The sequence below is a fragment of the Oryx dammah genome, unplaced genomic scaffold (genome assembly GCF_014754425.2).
Source record: "Oryx dammah isolate SB20612 unplaced genomic scaffold, SCBI_Odam_1.1 HiC_scaffold_1, whole genome shotgun sequence".
Classification (NCBI taxonomy): domain Eukaryota; kingdom Metazoa; phylum Chordata; class Mammalia; order Artiodactyla; family Bovidae; genus Oryx; species Oryx dammah.
The window spans coordinates 97,842,005-97,862,410 of record NW_024070185.1 but is presented as its reverse complement, the minus strand read 5'-3'; the positions used below and the strand labels follow the sequence as shown (position 1 = coordinate 97,862,410).

The 20,406-nt window shown below is 43.9% G+C and overlaps 1 protein-coding gene across 7 annotated transcripts in view; it reads right to left on the bottom strand.

Annotated features, from left to right (window-relative positions):
- Positions 1–20,406, bottom strand: part of PALM2AKAP2 (PALM2 and AKAP2 fusion) — a 507,547-nt gene that overhangs the window by 53,780 nt on the left and 433,361 nt on the right. Inside the window, exon 1 of one of the 7 annotated variants that reach the window (XM_040237473.1) lies at positions 4,803–8,842. The exons of the other annotated variants lie outside the window; for them this stretch is intronic. Within the exon in view, the coding sequence (XP_040093407.1) occupies positions 4,803–4,805 (3 nt within the window). The 5' untranslated portion in view covers positions 4,806–8,842. Of the gene's footprint in view, positions 1–4,802; positions 8,843–20,406 lie in introns of those variants that run through there. 7 annotated transcript variants of the gene reach the window in all.

The window sequence follows — 20,406 nt, the reverse complement described above, 5'->3', positions numbered from 1 at the left end:
GATAAGAGGAAAGAACATACAAAGACATATACAAAGGAAAACTCCATGTGAAGACAGAGACGGAAATTGGAGCAATTCATCTACAAGCCAAAAAGCGCCAAGGATTGTTGGCAACACTGGAGCTAGGAGGAGACATGAAACAGATTGTCCTTATGTGCCACCAGAAGGAATCAGCCCTGATTAAATTTATGGTAATTTATGATGGCAGCAAAGGGAAACAAACAAATCTCCCTTCTAAGGCTGTAACACAGATTCCCTAAGAGACAGCATGTGAAAGTAGCTTGTCACCTGCCCAGGGCAGGGGAGGCCCTGGACAAAGGCAGGCAGGTCACTCCTGCTCTGTCCTCTGGCAGCAGGCCAATAATAGGATTTTCAAGTTTTGCCAGAGGGAGGTGGCCACAGGGTATTTGCACTTTTGAAAATTCATGGACAAACTGGGGAGAGCAAAGAGATACTTGTGGAATCAGGGCATCCTCAGGTAGCACGGCTGCAGGCAGAAGCACTCAGGAATGGTGGTGATCAGCAAAGACTGAAGCTGCAGAGTCCTGGAGCTGGCGATGCTTATGCACCTGTCAAACTGGGAGGCCAGGAGACCTCAGGGGTCGACTGAGGTCGATGATCAGAGCATCGAAACCTTACACTGAGCATTTATGATACACCAGGCATCGGACTAAGCAATCAGAGAGCAGAATCACGTTTATTCCTCAAAACCCACCCTAGGAGGCCAGGTCTCTTCCTAGCACTATTGTACAGTTCAGGAAACTGAGACTCAGGGACTTTTCAGTGACTTGTCCCCCAGACATACAGCAGTAAGTGGCGAAGCTGCTCGTCTCAGGAATTTTAACTACCATCTTGCCTCTTGAAGAAGCTGGAACAGTTGGACTCATCACATGAGAAAGATGAGCCCCAAGATTCTTTGTCTTCCTCACCACATACCCTAAATGAATCCTAGAATACTTCCCATGAGCTCGCTGCCTCAGTTGTGTGCCAGTTTCCTTTACAGGAAATAGAACTGATATGGATGACAAGGGTCACAACTATTAACTGAACATTACGATGTCTAGGCATTTCACTCTGCCCTTTACATACATTATCTCAAGAGATCCACACAGCAATCCTGAAGTAGGGTATAATCTGTTTTGCAGAGAAAGACATTGAGGCTCAGAGCTTCAACAACTTGCCCAAGGACACAAAGCAACTAAGTGACAGGGTTGAGCGCTAAGCCATGGTTTGTCCACCTCTTTTAAGTTCACTATAAAGAAGCAAATATTAAAAAAAAAAAAAAAAAAGAAGCAAATATTGACATCCTTTCTGTGTCCCAAGACACAGGATGTTCCACGGCTCACTGAATCTAAGAATTCACTCTGAGTTCTTAGGTATGTCTCAGCTGTAGTCTTAACTGTGTCTACCATCTGCCCCCACTTCAGATGCCTGGACTTCTCTTCTAAAGGCTCAAGGTGAATGACTTTCTCTTCAGTGGAGTGGCTGGAATTCTCTAGATAATGTCTAGCCACTCCCAAGAATGTCTCTTTGTCTGGTACACAGTTTGGACCACAATAGCAAGGACCTGAGAGCAGCTAGTCCATTCCGGATGTGGACCCCTCCCCAGGCAAGCAGGGCAGAAGCTGGGGCTCCAAGTCAGGAAATAACAGGGACTAGGCTTGGGGTGGGAGGAGCATTCAATGCCTTGGGAACACAACCAACAAACATCTCAAGCTGTGAGATGCTAGAAGGCTGATGGAACAGAGAGGTTGCCTTGAGCCAAGAAATTGCTTTGCTGTATTCTAAAACATTCAATCTCCTGTATTTTCCTCCTAAGTTTTTCTGAGCACATCTTATGCAAACTGAGCAAATATAACATCAAGCCATGCTCCCTGTGTTTGTGATTTCAGACTGAACCTTAGAATTGGTGCAGACAGTTAAAACTCCTGTGTCTCCAAATGAACTTAACTTACAAAACAGAAACAGACTCACAGACATAGAAAACAAACTTATGGTTGCCAAAGGGGGAAGGGCGGGGGATAAACTAGGCATTTGGGAGTAACATATGTACATGACTATATATAAAACAGATAAACAACAAGGACTTACTATATAGCATACGGAACTCTACTCGGTACTTTGTAATAAGCTGTATAGAAAAAGAATCTGAAAAAGAATTCACTTATTTATTTATAAAACTGAATCACTTTGCTGTACACCTGAAACTTGTTAACATAACACTGTAAATCAATATTTCAATTAAAAAAAATTTTTTAAGAGTTAATAGAGGACCTGCAAAAAAACAAACAAAAAAAATCCTGTATCTCATCTTAGCTGGGCATGGTGGCCATTAAGAGGATGGGGAAGGGAGAGAGAGCAAGGCTTTACCTGCAAAAAACTGCAGTGGCACCAAGAAGTTTGTCACCTCCTCACCAAGTTAGCCCCCCTCCATGTCAGCAGGCATTGCTGACATGCTTCCTTTCAGTAATGTGGCTGAGCCTGCTATAAGAAGTATTCTTTAAAATCACTGCTTGATTTCACTCTCTAATTCATGTTTAACAAATCAGGTACTAGGCCAGTTAATCTCAGGGATTGGGATAAGAACGAAAAGGAAGCACTTGAGAGAGCATGAACCGTTTAAAACATGGAGCCCAGTTAGGTTCACACAACTAGCTTGCCCTCCTCTTTGTAAGCCTGGATCCTTCTATGCAGTACTTAAGAATTCAGGAACATAAATGTACCGTAACAACCACTTCTGGGACTGGAGGTTCCCAGGGGCAAAGGAAGTCAGGTGTGTGGTCCAGAAGGGCACCCCTGGTCAGCGATCTGAACCTCACCCAGCGGGTGCTGGAGGTCAGGACTGCTACTGTGGTCTGTGTCTGGCCCCTCCTGCGCCCACCACAGCTTGGCCCAGCTAGGGCTGTAATCAGTGTCTCGTGGATTATTTCCTAACAGAAACCTTTGAGTCTGGAATTAAGGGCCCGCCACCCTTCCCAAACCTCATCTGCTTTCCCTATTTATTTTTGGGGGCAACGTTGCTTGGTATGTGGGACCTCAGTTCCCTGACCAAGCACTGAAGCTGCGCCCCCTACGTTGGAAGCACAGTCTTAACCACTGGGCCACCAGGCAAGTCCCCTACTTTCCTAAGTCTATCCCTGGCTGGTCCCTCAGACCTGGCCCTCCCCTCCCTCACGTCCAACCTGCTCCCCAATCCACCCCAAGTCTCTGGGTGTGAGAAACAGCCTTGCAGAATGAATGGCTCTGTGAATCTCCGCTTCCTTCTAGAGGACTTGCTGGGTCACTGTTGGGGCTCCCTGAGGGCAGGGTTCTCCTCACCTGAGCCTGTGAACCTCACCATCAGTCACTGTCAATCAAAGACTGTCGGCACTGCCCTCAGAGGCTTCTGGGTCCCTGGGAGGGTTTTAATGACCTCGACCTGAAACAACACCTCGCAGCCTCCAAGGTTTCTGATGTTATAATAACATGCCACCCCACTGCCGAAACTTTCCCTCCAAATGACAGGTTTATTGCAAACCCTAAGCAGTATCGAAAAGTTGAAGTTTTTGACTTCTGTGAAAAATAAACTTCACCCTAAAATTTCCTTCCAGCCCATAGCAAACTCTGAAATCTGTCAATGCTTTAGTTCTCAAAACAGAAAAAAAAAAAAAAAGACCAAGAAAAATCAATCTGGAGGCACATCTTCAAATCTTTCATATACTTTTTTTTTATTGTGGTAAAATATTTATAAGTTTCCATTTTTACTATTTTAAGGGTGCAAGGCATTGGCATTCACAATGTTGTACAACCATGACCACAGATTTTTTTCATCACACCCCGAAGAGAAACTCTGTACTCACTAAGCAGTTAGGGAGTATAATTTCTAAAACATTCTGTGAAGCTAACCACGTTGGAAGCAGAAGCTAGGTAGACAGATTATATCTTTGTAGCAAACATAGGGGGAAAAAGATCAGAAGAAAATAAAATAACTGTTAATTGCATTAATATCAGGATAGTGGAGTGACCACCCTATTTTGCTTTCTAAAGATTTGCAATTAAATTTATAGCCCCTTGCTGGTCTCATAAGCATGCTAGAAAACTAAAGGCAGAATGAAGAAAATAACAGTGAAATAGCTTAACTTATTTAAATGATATTTTCCTGAAAAGTTATAAATCAATGCCAGTTTGTCAGCGTTCAAAAGTATCTGGGGGAAGGAGAAAAAAAAGCCTTGTTCTGACTTGCAAATCCCAAGCACACAATTACAGGTTTGCTGCATCTGCACTATGCTTAAATTCACAATATTGCTAATAGAATTCTAAAAATAGATGGTTCTGTTATATTTTGTTTTTTAAAAAATAACACCCTAATAACTTAATTGTATTAGGACCAATTCTTGAAGGCATTAAAATGCTAACTTCTTCGGGAAAGACTATGGCCACCTCTACCCCAGCCTCAAGTGATCTAAGATCCAATTTCTACAGTGACTTTAAAAACAAACCAAATAACTAGAATACTTTTGCACCTTTGTTACATAGGTGGAGATTAAGCCTTGGCATAAGAACATATCCCAGACAGATAACGTCAATCCGTGGTTAACAACTCAGAGATAATCCCTTCTTTGAAAAGTCTGTTTTCAGGTGAACCTTCCAGTTGGGTTAATTGATGACTTATCTTCCACTAGGAGCACCAGGCACATCAAAGCATTGTTTAGGGACAGAGCAAGGCAGACAGGAAAGAGAGGGGGCTCTTTAACCGTCAGGGCTAATGGCTGGAATTGAATATTTCCTAGTGGAGATAGCAGTTTGTGGTTTAATAAACTCACCATTTGTTTGAGAGCTGAATGGCAACCAATTTCTGCACTGTTGATGGATGTCTGGGAACACACGTGCTTGTGCTCACACACAAAGCAACACGAGCCTCGGGGCACCTGCGCTGGGACTGAAAAAGCACTGAGCTCCCATCGCCTGTCTTCCCAGTAGCTTTCCTTTAGCACAAGCCCAAAGGGAGGCTTCCCTTCTCCCCTAAGAGAGGGTGCAGGCTTACAGGTCCACCAGAGGTGATGCTGGGAGGAGCCTTGAGGTGGTCAGACATGTGGTCCCTCCCCTTTAAACCTCACTTCACACTCCCAGAAGCTGCCTTTCTGGATTAGAATCTTCTTCCTGCCAGCCACCTCTGGGTCTGGCTCTCGGGACTTCTGGTTTCCTTTGTAGTCAGCTCTCTCAGACCTTAATCACAGGGTCTCATCATCTGGGGATCAGAGTTGTGAGCCTGCTGTGACCCAGAGGATTCCACCAGCACCTCGACTACAGAGAAAACCAACCTGATGGACCCGAGGTGTACCGCTTCAAAAAAATCTAAACCATGCTTGCCAAAGAAACACAGTCGTCAATGCAAAAATATGCAATGTAGCCACTTGATAATTTCTCAAATCACTAAGGCTCTTGGTGACTTGTGATAATTTGTGTGTTTATATTGTACGTAAGAGGGGTAAGGGAGTTTGAAAGAATCTGGAGAGGTAAAAAAGAGCATTAGACTAGAGAGGGAAATATAAAAATAAAAAACAACTGGACCACACCGCTTCATCAAGCAGAGCCTTCTTACAGCATTAGGCAAGAAGCTTTGGAATAAAAACCAAATAGATGATTGTGCAAAATTAATTAACTAGCTGAGGGAATCTGCAAGTCTAAAAGGATCCTTGTAATAAAGTTAGTTCCTCATGGATTTGCCTGCTGATAAATTTTATGTCTACCTACATTAAAAAAAAAAAAAAAAAAGACCAACTCCCTAGAGTAATGAGCTGTGGAACACAGCAGTACTTAGGCATTTCATTAGCCTTGCTGTTCACCACCAATCAAGAGCAGGAAATGAATAGGGGTCAAATAACAGGGGGTTTAAAATATATTAATTTGTAGCCACCAAATGGACATTATTAAAAATTAACTACTAATTATTTTTTTAAACGACCAAGTCCTTTAAAACAACTACCACCTGTTAATGACAAAGAAAGAAAGATAGTGCTAAGTCATGTCTGATTCTTGCAAACCTATGGACTGTAGCCTGCCAGGCTTCTCTATCCATGGGATTTTCCAAGCAATAATACTGAAGTGGCTTGCCATTAATGACAAAACCTCTCCAAAACTATAGAAAAAGCAAAAACTTTGGTCAAGTGCACTGAAGTTGATTCAACTCCCATGTAGGAGTTACAAAGCAACCAAATTTTAAGTTGCAATAATATCAACACTTAGATGCTTCCCTTATGGGAACCATGAGCATAGATTATTGCTATTGCATGGGAACTACAATGCAAGCATTTACATCACACATTCATGCTGTGTGCCCTTTCCTGGTATAAGTAACCCAAGGGGTTTACTGCAAGCCAGTCTCAAAAGAGCCACAGGATACATGTGTATTCAAGCTTCTGACTTACTTATCTTTCAAGGTGAAACTCCAGAAAACTAACCATTAAGAGGTATATAGACCCTTGCCTGAATTTACAGTGTAGAAGGAAGGGATTCTAGCCTTGCTCCTTCTGCCATCTTTATTTCTCCTCCTGTAAAATGGGGATGCTGGGTAATATGACGCAGTACATCACTTAAGAGACAGTATCACTAACTTGAGCTAGTTGATCCATCTGTCAACGAAGATCTCAATGGAGAGAAAAGGCCCAGATAGTCTGAGGATACCATTTCATACTTCTGAAGCACCAGGAAGATAAAATCAACATTTTGAAGATCTCAACAGCAGCCTTATGAGATAGCTTGGAACTATGTTATGTTTCACAGGTAAATCCACAAAGAAGCATTATTCCAAGGTTCAAAATATTCCAACCAGGTGCAAAAATCTCAAGGGAGTCCAAGTGTTAAATATTACGACTAAGCAGAAGAATCAGGTTTAGAAACTGGTTTCATTTCACACCTGGGAGCCTTGGCTGCTCTCTATCTTGATTCTGCCTTCTTGGAATTCCTAAGCTGAGCACACTCTGCTCATCCCAAATATTCAGGTCTAAGGCATTTCCAGACCATTGGAGCTGATAAACCAAGGCCTTGTATCAGCTATGAAAACCAACCTTCAGACCTTGATAAAAAGAGGCTTCAGAAGTGTTGATGCTTAGTTTTCAAGTCACTAGAACACAAGCAGATTAATTGTTAACTGTTTCTACCATGAGTGTTTACTGGGAACACAGAGATGGAAGATTCAAGAACTGCACTTAGGGGAGCTTCAAGTGAGGGACCATTTGTGCTCTGGGAGGAATCTCAAACATTAGCAGATCTGGACCTGTTTCAGTATAGTTCTCCGTTTGTTTGGGGCTAAACTTCTGAAACCCAAACAAGGAATCTGGACAGAATCCAGTTTGAGACTGAACTGAACTCAAGATATGATACCTTACTGTTTAAAAAAAAACAAAAACAAAAAACAGTTGAACTCTTGTAAATTTCCTAGGCCGCATTTAGATTACAAGCAAGGAGAAAAAAGGAGAACTGTGTCTAAGTGACAAACATAGAGAAACATGGGAGCTTCCAGGAGGCAATTCAAGAAGTTCTACTGATTCAGGATGAGACCCTTGAGAAATCCTACAAGATGGCACCCCTTTAGATGTTCAAGGGATCACGGCACAGCCATAAAGGAGATGGGAACAATGGATCCAAGTTCATAAGGCCAAGAGAAAAAGCTGAGCAAGAAAGAAATCGAAATTAAAAATGGATCTTTTGCCAAAAAAGTGAATAATTTCTCTCCATTCAAAGGGGTTCAGTTCTAACCATGGAGGTCTTGGTTCTAGTGCCTCTATAGACAGCAGATCAAATTTCAAACAAAAATATAAACCTGTTAGGGCAACTTACATACACAACATGGATTCATAAGAGACATTTGCCATCAAGATAAAAATTCAGGACAAAGTAGAAAAAACAGCCAGAGGGAAAACGGCAAAGAAGAATCTCTGCAACAGCCATACTCTATCTAGGTTCTAATTCCTTTCTAAGCAGAATTTGCATGAGGTCAAAGATCAAGGCTTGATTAAAAGCTGCATCTTTGGAATTCCCTTCTTCTCTAGAGGAGCTATTTAAGCTGAGGTCTAGAAGTCTGGAAATTTGAAGTGAGACATGGCTAGCTCTCCTTTTATATTCTTTTCCATTATGGCTTATTACAGGATATTAAATATAGTTCCTTGTGCTATAGACTGAGACCTTGTTGTGTATTTTATACATAATAGCTGTATCTGCTAATCCCCAACTCCTAGTTTGTCCCTCCCCCACTGCCTCTCCCCTTTGGAAACCATAAATTTGTTTTCTGTCTGTGAGTCTGTTCTGTTTTGTAAATAAATTCATTTGTATAATTTTTTTTTTTAGATCCCACATGTAAGTGATATGATTCTTACTATGATAATCTCTTTCTTACTATAATAATCTCTAGGTCTATCCATGTTGCTGTAAATGGCATGATTACATTCTTTTTTTTTATGGTTGAAGCTCTGTTTCTAAATTTAGCACCACTATTAAGACATGTAGGGCTTCCCTTGTAGCTTAGTCGGTAAGGAATCTGCCTGCAGTGCAAGAGACCCGGGTTTGATCCCTGGGTTGGGAAGATCCCCTGGAGAAGGAAATGGCGACCCACTGCAGTATCCTTGCCTGGAAAATCTCATGGACAGAAGAGCCTGGTGGGCTGCAGTCCATGGGGTCGCAAAGAGTCAGGCACGACTGAGCGACTAACATTTACTATTAAGACATGTGAGCTGTTCATTTACTTATTGTCTCCCTGGCTGAAACCTTATTATAGGCTCCATAGTCTCCATGAGCAGGAGAGCTGGGTACTGGGGGGAGGGGAGGGCCCGGTGAATGTTGGGAGGTGCTTAGCTGCACCCATTCACTTGCTCTGGCAAACGGGTACCTTCTGCGTCTCAGGTGCTGGGCTGGGCACTGGGTGGGACACATGAGGAGAACCAGGCAGGGAGCTGCCCTCTGGAAATTAATGGGAGTGTAAAGCAAGATGTTTTTCCTTCACAAATACATGTGAAGTCGCCTCTGTTATAAATGCTTGGGGAAAAAGGCACTGAGTTCCTTGACACTCTCTAACAGGGTAACTAAGCTAGTCAGGGGGGCTAGGGGAGGCCTTGGTGAGGAAGTGACAACTGAGCTGCCATCTGAAAGATGCCGAGTTGACTAAGCCATGGCGAGAACCGAAGCTTGTTCCAGGAAGATGTGAAAGGCCCTGGGGTGGGGGCAAGAGAAGCAAGGACAGAAAACAGTAGGAAACATCGGCAGCTGATAAATGGAATTAGGATTGCCACCCCAAAGTATGGTCCTTTGGCATGGGCTTATTTTGAACTGAATGCAACTGTGAAGAAGCAGATGTGAAAAAAAAAAAACTCTCTCTCTGCTTTTCCCTTATTTGTCCAGAAGCAGAACATCAAGGGCTTCCCAGCTGGTGCTAATGGTAAAGAATCCTCCTGCTAACCCAGCAGATGCAAGAGACTCAGGTTCTATCCCTGGGTTAGGAGGATACCCTGGAAGAGGAAAAGTCAGACACGATTGAACACCTATCAACAGCAGCAGCAGGACATCATTTGCAAAGGCGTCCCCCTTCTCTCTACCAGGAAGCACAGAAGTTAATTACCAGAGGCAACCCTAGACCCTCATCAGCTCAGAGATGGCCCTTAATTCTTGGCCCTGACCTACCAGTGCGTACGGTCAGTCACATCAGTCATGTCCAACTCTATGCGACCCTATGGACCGTAACCCACCAGGCTCCTCTGTCCACGGGATTCGCCAGGCAAGAATACTGGAGTAGGTTGCCATGCCCTCCTCCAGGGGATCTTCCTGACGCCTCTGACCCAGGGATTGAACCCATGCCTCTTATGTCTCCTGTACTGGCAGGTGGGTTCTTTACCACTAGCGCCACCTGCGAAGCCCAATCTGTCATTATCAGAGGTTAAAGTGTCTGCCCGCGATGCAGGAAACCAGGGTTCAATCCCTGGGTCAGGAAGATCCCCTGGAGAAGGAAATGGCAACCCACTCCAGTACTCTTGCCTGGAGAATCCCATGGATGGAGGAGCCTGATGGGCTGCAGTCCACGGGGTCGCAAAGAGTTGGACACAACTGAGCGACTTCACTTTGACTTTCATAGTTGCCATCTCACAATCTGCTAACCCTCAAAGCTCAAATTCCTTTTCTTTTGTCTTGTCACTTCTCTACAAAAGAATTGTTCTTTGCTGAGATAATACAGAAATTCAAGGTCTAACCACCCCTTTGAATTACTCATCACTGAGTACTCCCATGTGTATTGCACGGAATGCATGCATTAAAAAATATGGTTCCTTTTCTCTTGTTACCCTGTCTTTTCTCAGTCTAATTTGCAAGACTCCAGCCAAGGAACCTAAGAGGCATAGAAGAAAAGTCCCCCCTTTACCCCTTCCCTGCCTTGGGATGGAGTAGGGGTTTTATGATGGAAAAGAGGTCTAGAGTGGTGGATTGGCCATACCATCCAGGATTTGGGTCTTAAGTTCAGGTGCCATTGAAAAGACAAATGCATGGAGCATAGGAGTGGTTTATGATGTACCATTTGCTTAGCCAGCCTTGATTTTCTGTCCTGATAGAGGCCTGCTTTCTGACTAACCCCCAACCAAGCCAGGAGTCTGGGGAGGGAATGGAATCCCAGCAGTGGCCATGCTGTCCTGAGCCTCCGAGAGGCAGTGGTCCAAGGACTTCAGGATTTCAATCCCATGGTCCCATAAAACCAATAAATTTGAAGCCAGGCGTGAACTAACACATTTACTGTTAAATGTTTGATCTTGTTTTCTTAACTTAATCTTTGTGATCCAGCCCTGAAGATAATACAAACAAAAACAATGTGATGCCAGTAACACTGGACGGCAAATTTACTCTCATTTGATAAAATTTATACTCTAATACAGAATAATAAATCTCTGTATTATTTCCAAACAAGCTGCATTTTTCTATCATTCAGTAAACATTGTCTTGAAGTAAGCCTTTAGGCACTACTCTGTTAATAAAAATATTCCTGCCCTCAAATGGTGCTAGATGAGCAGCTGAGGCTGAAAGTGCTGATATAAAGCAAATTAACTTCCAAGGAGATCCCATACATAACATGCATGGGGCGGGGGTTCGGCTCGCAAGACTGTCACGGTGGCAAGAGGGCTGGTGCTGGTAGAATAATCTGGAGAGGACAGCCACAGCTCCCTGTGGGCCAGCAACCCACCCAGCTGCCTAGTAAGTAGCTTATATATTATATCCTAAGGGAACCAGAACCATGAAAAGGAAAATATTTCATACAGAGGGTTTCCCAGCTTAACCTCTGCTGAAACGCCTTTATTCTCATCTTGAAAGCATGCAAGCAGCTGCAGATGATTTCAGGCAGGCCTGCAGAAGTCGGCCGTGTTCTCTCTCTGGGGAGGCCGGTGGGAATGATAAGAACAGCTGCCAGAGGTTTCACGTGGAGAGCCGCTCACATCCAAAAGTGGCCAAGGGCAAGTGTGGCTGCCTCCGTTGGCCCAGCTCTGGCCCGTGACCTTGAAAGGCACTGAGAGATTTTCCTACCCTCGATTTCTCTTTCAAACAGACCCAGAAAGTGGCCACGAGAGATGATTCCCACAGGCCAATGTTCAGGATACAGTGAGGGGGGCCGTTTCCAGACCTACAGCCTTGGCCCCTGGGGCACTTTGGGACTGGGGCATGCAGGACTGTGACTCCTAGGGGCAACCCTATATCCTGCCTGCCTGGTTTTTGTTTTGTTTTACCTATTTATTTCCTTATTTTATTTGGCTGTGTTGGCTCACAGTCGCATCATGTGGGATCTCGTGTTGGGCCTCGTCAGCTCTCTGGTTGTGTTCCCCCTGCTCAGCAGCTCCGAGGATGTGAAATCTTAGTTCCCCGACCAATGACTGAACCCACATCCCCAGCACTGCAAGGCCAATTCTTAACCACTGGGCCACCAGGGAAGCCCTGCCCAGTTTTAAGATCTCTCCTTTAGCAAGGTTTGATCCCTAATTTGACAGAAAAGCCTGAAAAGTCACCTAGTCACATTAGGGACCTTCAGTTGCTTGATGAAGGTTTATTGGTTCTCAAAAGCTTCAACTCCTGTGAGATGTTCTTCATAACCTCTATTCCCATTTCTTCCATTCTAGATTTCCAGAAAAGGTCTGCTAGAACATCATTTTGACGTCAGGAGGCAGCATGACTTGGTTTCCGGGCACAGCCACCCTTGGCTCACTTGGCAGAGCGCTTCTGCCTCATGGAAAATCCTCAGACTAATGCCTTCAAGTCACCTGTGAAAATACACTCCTTTTCTAGGCTGAGATGGGCCTGAGCCAGCCTCACGTGTTTTTATCATGTGTTCAAGATAAGGACATCATAGGAATCTTTGGAATTATTCAGGCTCTCTAAAAAGGTTCCTTGAGATAAATTCTAAAAACCACCCCTCCTTCTGTAAGAGTGCCTGGGTGGCCTTCAAGGGGCCAGGGAGGAATTTAGGGTGTCCACATATCAGGGGCTAGGTGACATGGTCTTCTGTCCGTTTGGGGCATAAGGAGCTTCTGTGTGGGACACAGTAAAAGAATGAAAATTAAGCCATCCATTTCCAGGCCTTTCTCAGGCTACCCACTCCCGCCCATGTAATCTTGAAGGGAATCACCCTCTTCTCTGAACAAAAACCTCAGACCATTTCTTATAAAATGATTCTGCAGAGTCCTATGATAAACTGCCTCAGTTTCCTCCATGTGACTGAGGAGAGACTAGATCCAGAGTCAAACAGAGAAGCAAGTAGACAATTATCAGCTTCTTCTACATGGGTGGGGGTCTGCTGCATGACCTTGTTCATCACTGTCTCATCTTTCTAAAACAGCAGCAAGGCAACCTCTGCCTCCTTCTGGGCCCAAAGATATCAAGCCTGCTCTTTCAAACCTCAGCTTAAGTCAAGGTCAAATGTCTAACCCTTGGAAAAGAAAGGAAGTGTTTAAAAAAAAAAAAAGGAAGGAAGTGTTAGTCTTTGCGACCTCATGGACTGTAGCCCTCCAGGCTCCTCTGTCCATGGGATTCTCTAGGTAAGAGTACTCAAGAGGGTAGCCATTCTCTTCTCCAGGGGATCTTCTCAACCCAGAGATCGAACCCAGGTCTCTTGTATTGCAGGCAAATTCTTTACTGTTTGAGTTGCCAGGGAAGCCCAACCCTTGGAAAGTCAGATTTATAAAAGGCCTGAGATTGCTGGCTGAAGGGAAACCCAGTTCTCTGTACCTTTCTTCATAAAATAGCTTAAGTTAGAAAAAAAGGGTGCTGTGTGTTGTTGTTTGGATGATTCTCCGCTATTATCCTCATTCCCACCCCCTTCACTCTTTTCCTCCAGCTCTCAGCTTTCAGGGCTAATCATATGCCTCAGAGGCTACAGTCCTAGGAAAAAAAAAAAAAAAAAAACAGACAGAAAGGGGAGATGGGGAAGGTGAAAGGTATTTATAATTAGTTTTGCTCCTCCCCATAAGAAATGGAATTCAGTTAAAAGGCCTCTCCATCACAAAAATGCAAAATTACTCTGCCCATCACCTGCCAAGTCAGAGCAACCTCAGAGGAAACCTGATTAGCTGGGTAGCCCCAAATGACAGGCCTATTTTACCATTTTTCGTCTTTCAGATTTTGTTTTCTCAGAACTCCTGAATTGATTCATGCAAAGCAAATGAGATTTCATAATAGACTCTGGGACAATTCCACCCCCTGGGAGCAAACCTATTCATGAACCGTGGGGTGAGGTAATGACGCCCATCTGCTCTCGGGAAAGCCGGGTGCCCTCTCAGCCACTAAAGGAAGAAGGGCTTGAAGCCCATCCTGGGGAAGTGGGGGCGCTGAAGGCTTGCACCTTCTCAGGTTTCCTTCCTCAAGATAGTTTCTCGGGACACTCAGAAAAACATCTCATTCATAACTGCCTGGAAACTTGAGCCATTTTTTTTTCCTGATAGTCATTTCACTAGTTCAGAGGAAGTGACTTTCCCTTATCCTGCAAACCAGATGTCAGGAGAAGGAAGAGATCTCAGAACAAAGCAGATGGCAGAAAAAGCAGGAGGCTGATGTGAGCTGAGGGCTGCGGGGTGGCTCCGGATCTACGATAGTTTCTATTTACTTTATAAATGGATTCTGCAGGAAAAAACAAAACTATCTTTTTTCTTTTCTTTTTTTTTTAATTTATTTTTTAATTGGAGGAAAATTGCTTTACAATGTTGTGATGGTTTCTGCTGTATAACAAGTTAAAATCAGCCATAATTATATATATATCACCTCCCTAAGCCTCCCTCCTCTCCCCCAATCCAGGTCATCACAGAGAACCCAGCTGGGTTCCCTGTGTTATACAGCAACTTTTCACCAGCTATCTATCTTACACATGGTAGTGTATATATGTCTATGAAAACTATGTTATTTCTAAAACACTCCTCTCTTCTTAAACTTCTTAAACTGTCTGGATCTTTAGACTTAGCTCGGAAATCTCAAGAATGAGTAAAGCTTTCTTCACCATGGGGACAAATTTGTTGTTAGTTTTTGTTAGTGGCGGTAAGGGGGGGTAATTTTTAAATGCTGTCCTTGTCCTGCAATGACACAAGCAAGGCAGAGACAGCATTCCTTCCTGCCTGCCTGCCTTCCTTTCCTTCTTTCCTCTTTTTTCTTTTCTCTTTCTTTCTCTCCTCCTCCTATCCTTCCTTCCTTTCCTTCTTTCTTTTTTTCTTTTAAAGAGGAAGATCTAATTGTTAAATGTCAAAAAGTGGTTATGAAAGCAATAGCTCATTGAAAAACCTAACTGAACAGTCTCTGTTCTATATATCCAGAGCTGGGGTGGGGAGAATGTTGGCATCTTTTCCATAGTGTATATAGGTATTTAAACCTGGCTGAAATCTTGGAAAGCACAGAGGTGTGTGCAGCAGGGAAGAGGAATTGCTGCAAAGATCTGGTGACTGTAGATGGTCTAAGGTCATACTACTTTCTTTTTTCTTTTAAACTGAAGTATAGTTTATTTACAATGTTATCTTAATTTCTGCTATACAGCAGTGATTTATTTATTTATATATTTTTAAACAATACTATTTTCTTGGTCTGGTTTTGCAAAAGGACAGCAATTCAGCTTCTAATCTGAATTGTGATCTTCATGTCATTCCTGACAGTAGTTTGAAAAAAGCTTGGCTTGTGTGCCAGGAACCTGAGCTCTAGAACCATCTCTGCCACTCACCTTCAGCAGGTCACTGACCTGCTCAGTTTTAAACGGCAATGCAGGAGACGTGGGTTCGATTCCTGGGTTGGGAAGATCCCCTGGAGAAGGAAATGGCAACCCACTCCAGTATTCTTGCCTGGGAAATTCCATGGACAGAGGAACCTGGCAGGCTACAGTCCATGGGTCACAAAGGGTCAGGCACAACTTAGCATGAGGCTGCATATAGTAGGTTCTCAATTTATTTTATTTTTATAACAGCTTCATTGAGATGCAATTCACACAGCATAAAATTCACTCTTTTAAACCCTACAGTTCAGGGAGTTTCAGTATATTCACAGACTTGGGCAACCATCACCACGACTCATTTTTTGGTGAATGCGTGAATCAGAGATTTAAAGGTAACATGGCTTTAAGTGCCAGGCTGTATTCTGAGCACATTTTGTAAAATACTTATGTGATCTCCCCAACAAATCTATGACTCTGGTCCTATGACAACCCCCACTGTATAGTAAAGTCAACTGAGGCTTGTACCCAGGCAGTCCAGCTGGAGAACCAGCATTCTGAACCAGTTTGAAAATCCTACGATCCTATTGTAAGAGTCTGACATAGTGAAGTTCCTTATGTATTACATGATTGTGTGAGCGCTGAGTCACTTCAGTCGTGTCTGACTCTTTGCAACCCCATGGACTGCAGCCCGCCAGGCTCCTCTATCCATGGGATTCTCCAGGGATACTGGAGTGGGTTGCCATGACCTCCTCAGGGGATCTTCCTGACCCAGGGATCAAACCCGAGCATCTTATGTCCCTTGCGTTGGCAGGCGGGTTCTTTACCACTAACGCCACCTGGAAAGCTCTTTACATCATGAACACTATAAATAAAAATAACAACCTTCCTTTTTCATGTTTATGACAAATTTGCTGTCCTGAACCCCAAAAATATCTCTTTCCCAGGAAACGGCAGGAGGGTGGCTACACCCCTGGATACAGGGGCACATCTAACTGATTCTGGGGTCTCTACATTTGGCACTTAGTGAAATCTCAATAAATGACTGGCAGATAAGTTAAGAACTGTGCCTGCCATGCATTATACATGGGCCACCTAGAAGTTTCCATTTAAGCTAGTCAGAAGGATGAGTCAGGTGCCTATGGCAGGCTTAATAACCAAACCCAAATCACATTAGCCATCACCAACTGGTGCCCAGAGACCCTGGGACCTCAAATTGGCATTAATGCTGCAGAGTTGTTTTTTGGGGGGAGCAGTAAGAATGAATCGGTCTGAATCGGTCTGGATAAACCAAGGAGAATCATATCACCCTCCATACACAGAAAGAGTACCATGAGACTACCTGGCTCTCTCTACCCTAATTGAAAATCAGATTTGAGTGTTTGATTTCAGACATCACACGTTCACTGATTTGAGGGGCTTGTTTGAATAATGTTCTATCAATACATTTAAGCCGGCTGGGAGGAGGGGAAGACTCAGAGACGGGCTAGTTCGATGCCATGCGCAGCCCTACTCCAGGATCTCAATTCTCCTTCCTTCTAAGACTGTAACAGCCATCACTTTGCCATTGCTATGGCTAACTGCTGTGATTCAGCCCTAAGAAAAAAGCAAATGTCCTGATGTCAGTAAATAGCACAAGATGGGGATGGGGTGACGGGAGGGAAGAATTACAGTAATGCATTTTCATGCTTAAAAAAAGGTTTTCTTCCCCCTCTCCCACTTGCTTTGTGAAACTTCTCATGAACAAAGGGCTATTCTTATGCGTGACGGCTGGCCATATGTGATCTGCTTTCAGAGCTCAGGGTCCATGTGAAATCCCAGGGTGAAAAGGAAACTCAGCCGGAAAGCCTGGGGTGGCTGAAGGGAGAGCTGGCTCCTTTCTGTTTCTAAGGCATGCCACCAACCCAAACACAAGCAGCTGGAGTTCAAAGCAGGCCTCCTCGTGGGATTCTCCCCCGACGGAACTCAGAGCTAGCAAGTCTGTGCAAAGGAGACTGCCAGAGTCCTCTAAGTCTGCAGGATTTAATAACTAGGTTTCCATCCTACATCATCTATTCGGGATGACCCACTTAGACAATGTCCTCCATTTACAATGGCTTTCAGAGAGGTCTCTGGGAAGATGTCACGAGGCTTCCTGACATCTCTTTGCCCCTCAGTACAAGTTCCAGGGAAAAGCGGAGCTGCTACCTTACGATGTTTATAGAGAGCCAGCAGTCAGAGCACTAAAGATTCACCATTTCTCTACTCAGAGCTGTTACTTTCTGATTTCTCTGCTTTCCTGTTGAGGTTCATCAATTCAGATCCCCACACATATGGTAGGAAAAAGTGTAACTGTCAGAAGTAAACATCAGCAGAAATCTTGGCCAGAAGTAGCTAAAGGACGTGGTCAGGCAAGATATAAAACTGGACAGTAATCCAGGTTACCTCAAAGAATTGAAAGGGAACCCAAACTGATATTTGTACATTAATATTCATAGCTATTATGAAATATTCACAATAGCCAAAAGGTAGAAACATCCCAAGTGTCCATTTCAAAAGGTGACTGGATAAACAAAACATGGTATACACACACACGAGTATTATTCAATCACAAAAAGTTATGAATCTCCAATGCAGGCGTGCATGCTCAGTCGTGTCTGACTCTTTTCGACCCCATAGCCCGCCAGGTTCCTCTGTCCAGGGGACTTAATTCCAAAACATGCTACAATATGGCAAATTTGGAAACATTTTGCTATATAGAAGGAGCCAGGCAGAAAAGGACGATTACTCTTTGATTTTGTTTGGGATGATTAAAAGGGTTTGGAAAGATGGTGGTGATGGTTGTATAACATTGTGAATGTACTTAACACTACTGAGTTTTGCACTAACAGGTGGTTTAAATGATGAAATTTTATGTTATGTGTATTTTACCACAATTTTTTTTTTAATTAGATGGTAAGACTCTCAGAAGCTGAGATTCTGTCTTAGCCATCTTTGCACCTCTAGCATCTAGTATATTCCAAGCTCAGAGGGGCAACTTCACAGACGTCTGCCAAACAGACCACATATACAGTAGAATGGTTTTAAAGTTAATGCTATAGCAGTTTATGAGGCACGCCGACCCAGGTCTCCGACATCTCAGGGTCCAAACCACATCAGACCTATCATTCCAAGAATTCACAAAATGATCTCATTTGCAGAAATAAAAATTCATCCAGCTATATTTCTCCAAAAGCTTTATGTCCACAGAGATTCTATACAAATTCACAGAGATTTTATTTCTCATCCCACAGAGGTGAACATTGGCATTATATTCCAGGTCATTAACAGTAACATTGAAACGGCCCCAGACCCACATCTACTTGGCATAAGACAGAGGCAGCTCTTGATAAGATTTGAAAGTCACCTGTGCAAAAATGCACAGATTTGGAAGAGGTCTATTGAGCACTTTTTCCCACAAGCCTAAACTAAAGCACAAGGACTGCATTTATTCAACACATATTTACTCAACACCTAATCTATGCTATGCATGTGCTTAGTCGTTCAGTCGTGTCCGACTCTTGCGACCCCATAGACTGTAGCCTGGCAGGCTCCTCTGTCCACGGGATTCTCCAGGCAAGAACCCTGGAGTGGGCTGCCATTTCCTTCTCCAGGGGATCCTCCCGACCCAGGAAACAAACCCAGGTCTCCTGCATTGCAGGCAGACTCTTTACCAACTGAGATGCTAGGTGCTCACCATTCAAGAATGTGGTGTTTAGTGGATTTTCTCAGATTCTCAAACTGTGACAATCAATCTAAACAGTTAGTTTATTTCTAAATCATTCCTGGCCAGAGGACATATTACTTTTAAAAAAATGTTCTGCTTACCAATTCCACTGTGTGTGTGTTTGAGCGGGGAGCAGAGGGCCCTTCCCCCGCCACCCTCCCCCACCAACAAGCAACTCTAGGACCCCAGCTAGACATCCTGCAATTCCGTTCTGCCATTATCTACCTGGAGAGAGCATCAGATTCCCCATGTTAAGGGCTCAGTCCTACAAGACAGTCTCTGCTCCATTTCAAATGCCAACTGCAAGCCCAGACTATTATCTGTGCTTTTGACCAACCAGCTATGGATCCGAGATTCCACGACCCCCCACCCTTGCGCTCAATTAGCTTGCTAAGGCTGCTTAAAGAACCCAGGAAATCTAACTACGCCCTAGATTACTGACTCGTTATAAAAGGATCTAACTTGGGAACAGGCGGATGGCAGAGATGCACAGGAGAGGGCAAGGTGCTTCCATGCCGTCTCCAAGTGACTACTCCTCTGAATCTCCATGCGTTCACCAACCCAGAAAATCTCAGAACCCTGTCTTAGTGGTTTTTTTAATGGAAGTTCTATTACATACATGTGTTGTCTTGATTTGTCTGCCCCTTGTGTGTGTGCGTGTATGTGAGCGCACACTCAGTTGCTCAGTCATATCTGACTCTTAGTGACCCCATGGACTGTAGCCTGCCAGGCTCCTCTGTCCATGGGATTGGCCCAACAAGAATACTGGAGTGGGTTGCCACTTCCTCCTCCAGGGGATCTTCCAGATCCAGGGACTGAACTGGTGTCTCCAGCATCTCCTGAATTGGCAGGAGCCACCTGGGAAGCCCTTGTCTGCCCCATGATTCCCCTTAAAGACACACACCTTCTGCCACTATCTCCTTCTGCCCTGTGGTCCAGAGGAGCTGACATTCCTTTGGCTCCAAGAGAGTGTGTGACCCAAACCTGGCCAACAGAACACTGTCTTCCCCCCCATTCTCCCTCTGGAGCCATGATGGGTTAAGAGAACCAATCAGAGCCAAAAAGACTCCATCCTGAGACTGGCTGGGACTGAAAGGAATTGAGAAAATGGGATAAAAGGCTGGAGCTGCTGTCATCTTGATACCACAAGGAAAAGAGCCTGCCAAGAATCTAGCGAACACAGAGGAAAACACAGCTGAATGGGGATGGCAGGACACTGATGATGTCATCTGAAACCCTGGATTCTGCCCTGCCTGAAACCCATCCTTGAACTTTTCAGTGATCTGAGCTTTTGATCCCCTTCATAAGCCAGTTTGAGTTATGAAGTCCTTGGCTTCTAGTAAGTAGCATTTCACTTCCCTTAAAAGAACACACAGAACTCAATTTACATTAAAAAAAAACACCTAAACTGCAAAAAACATGAACTTTTTTCATTTTTACTATATTACTTTTACTAATTAAGGTACTTATTATAAATTTCAGTTAT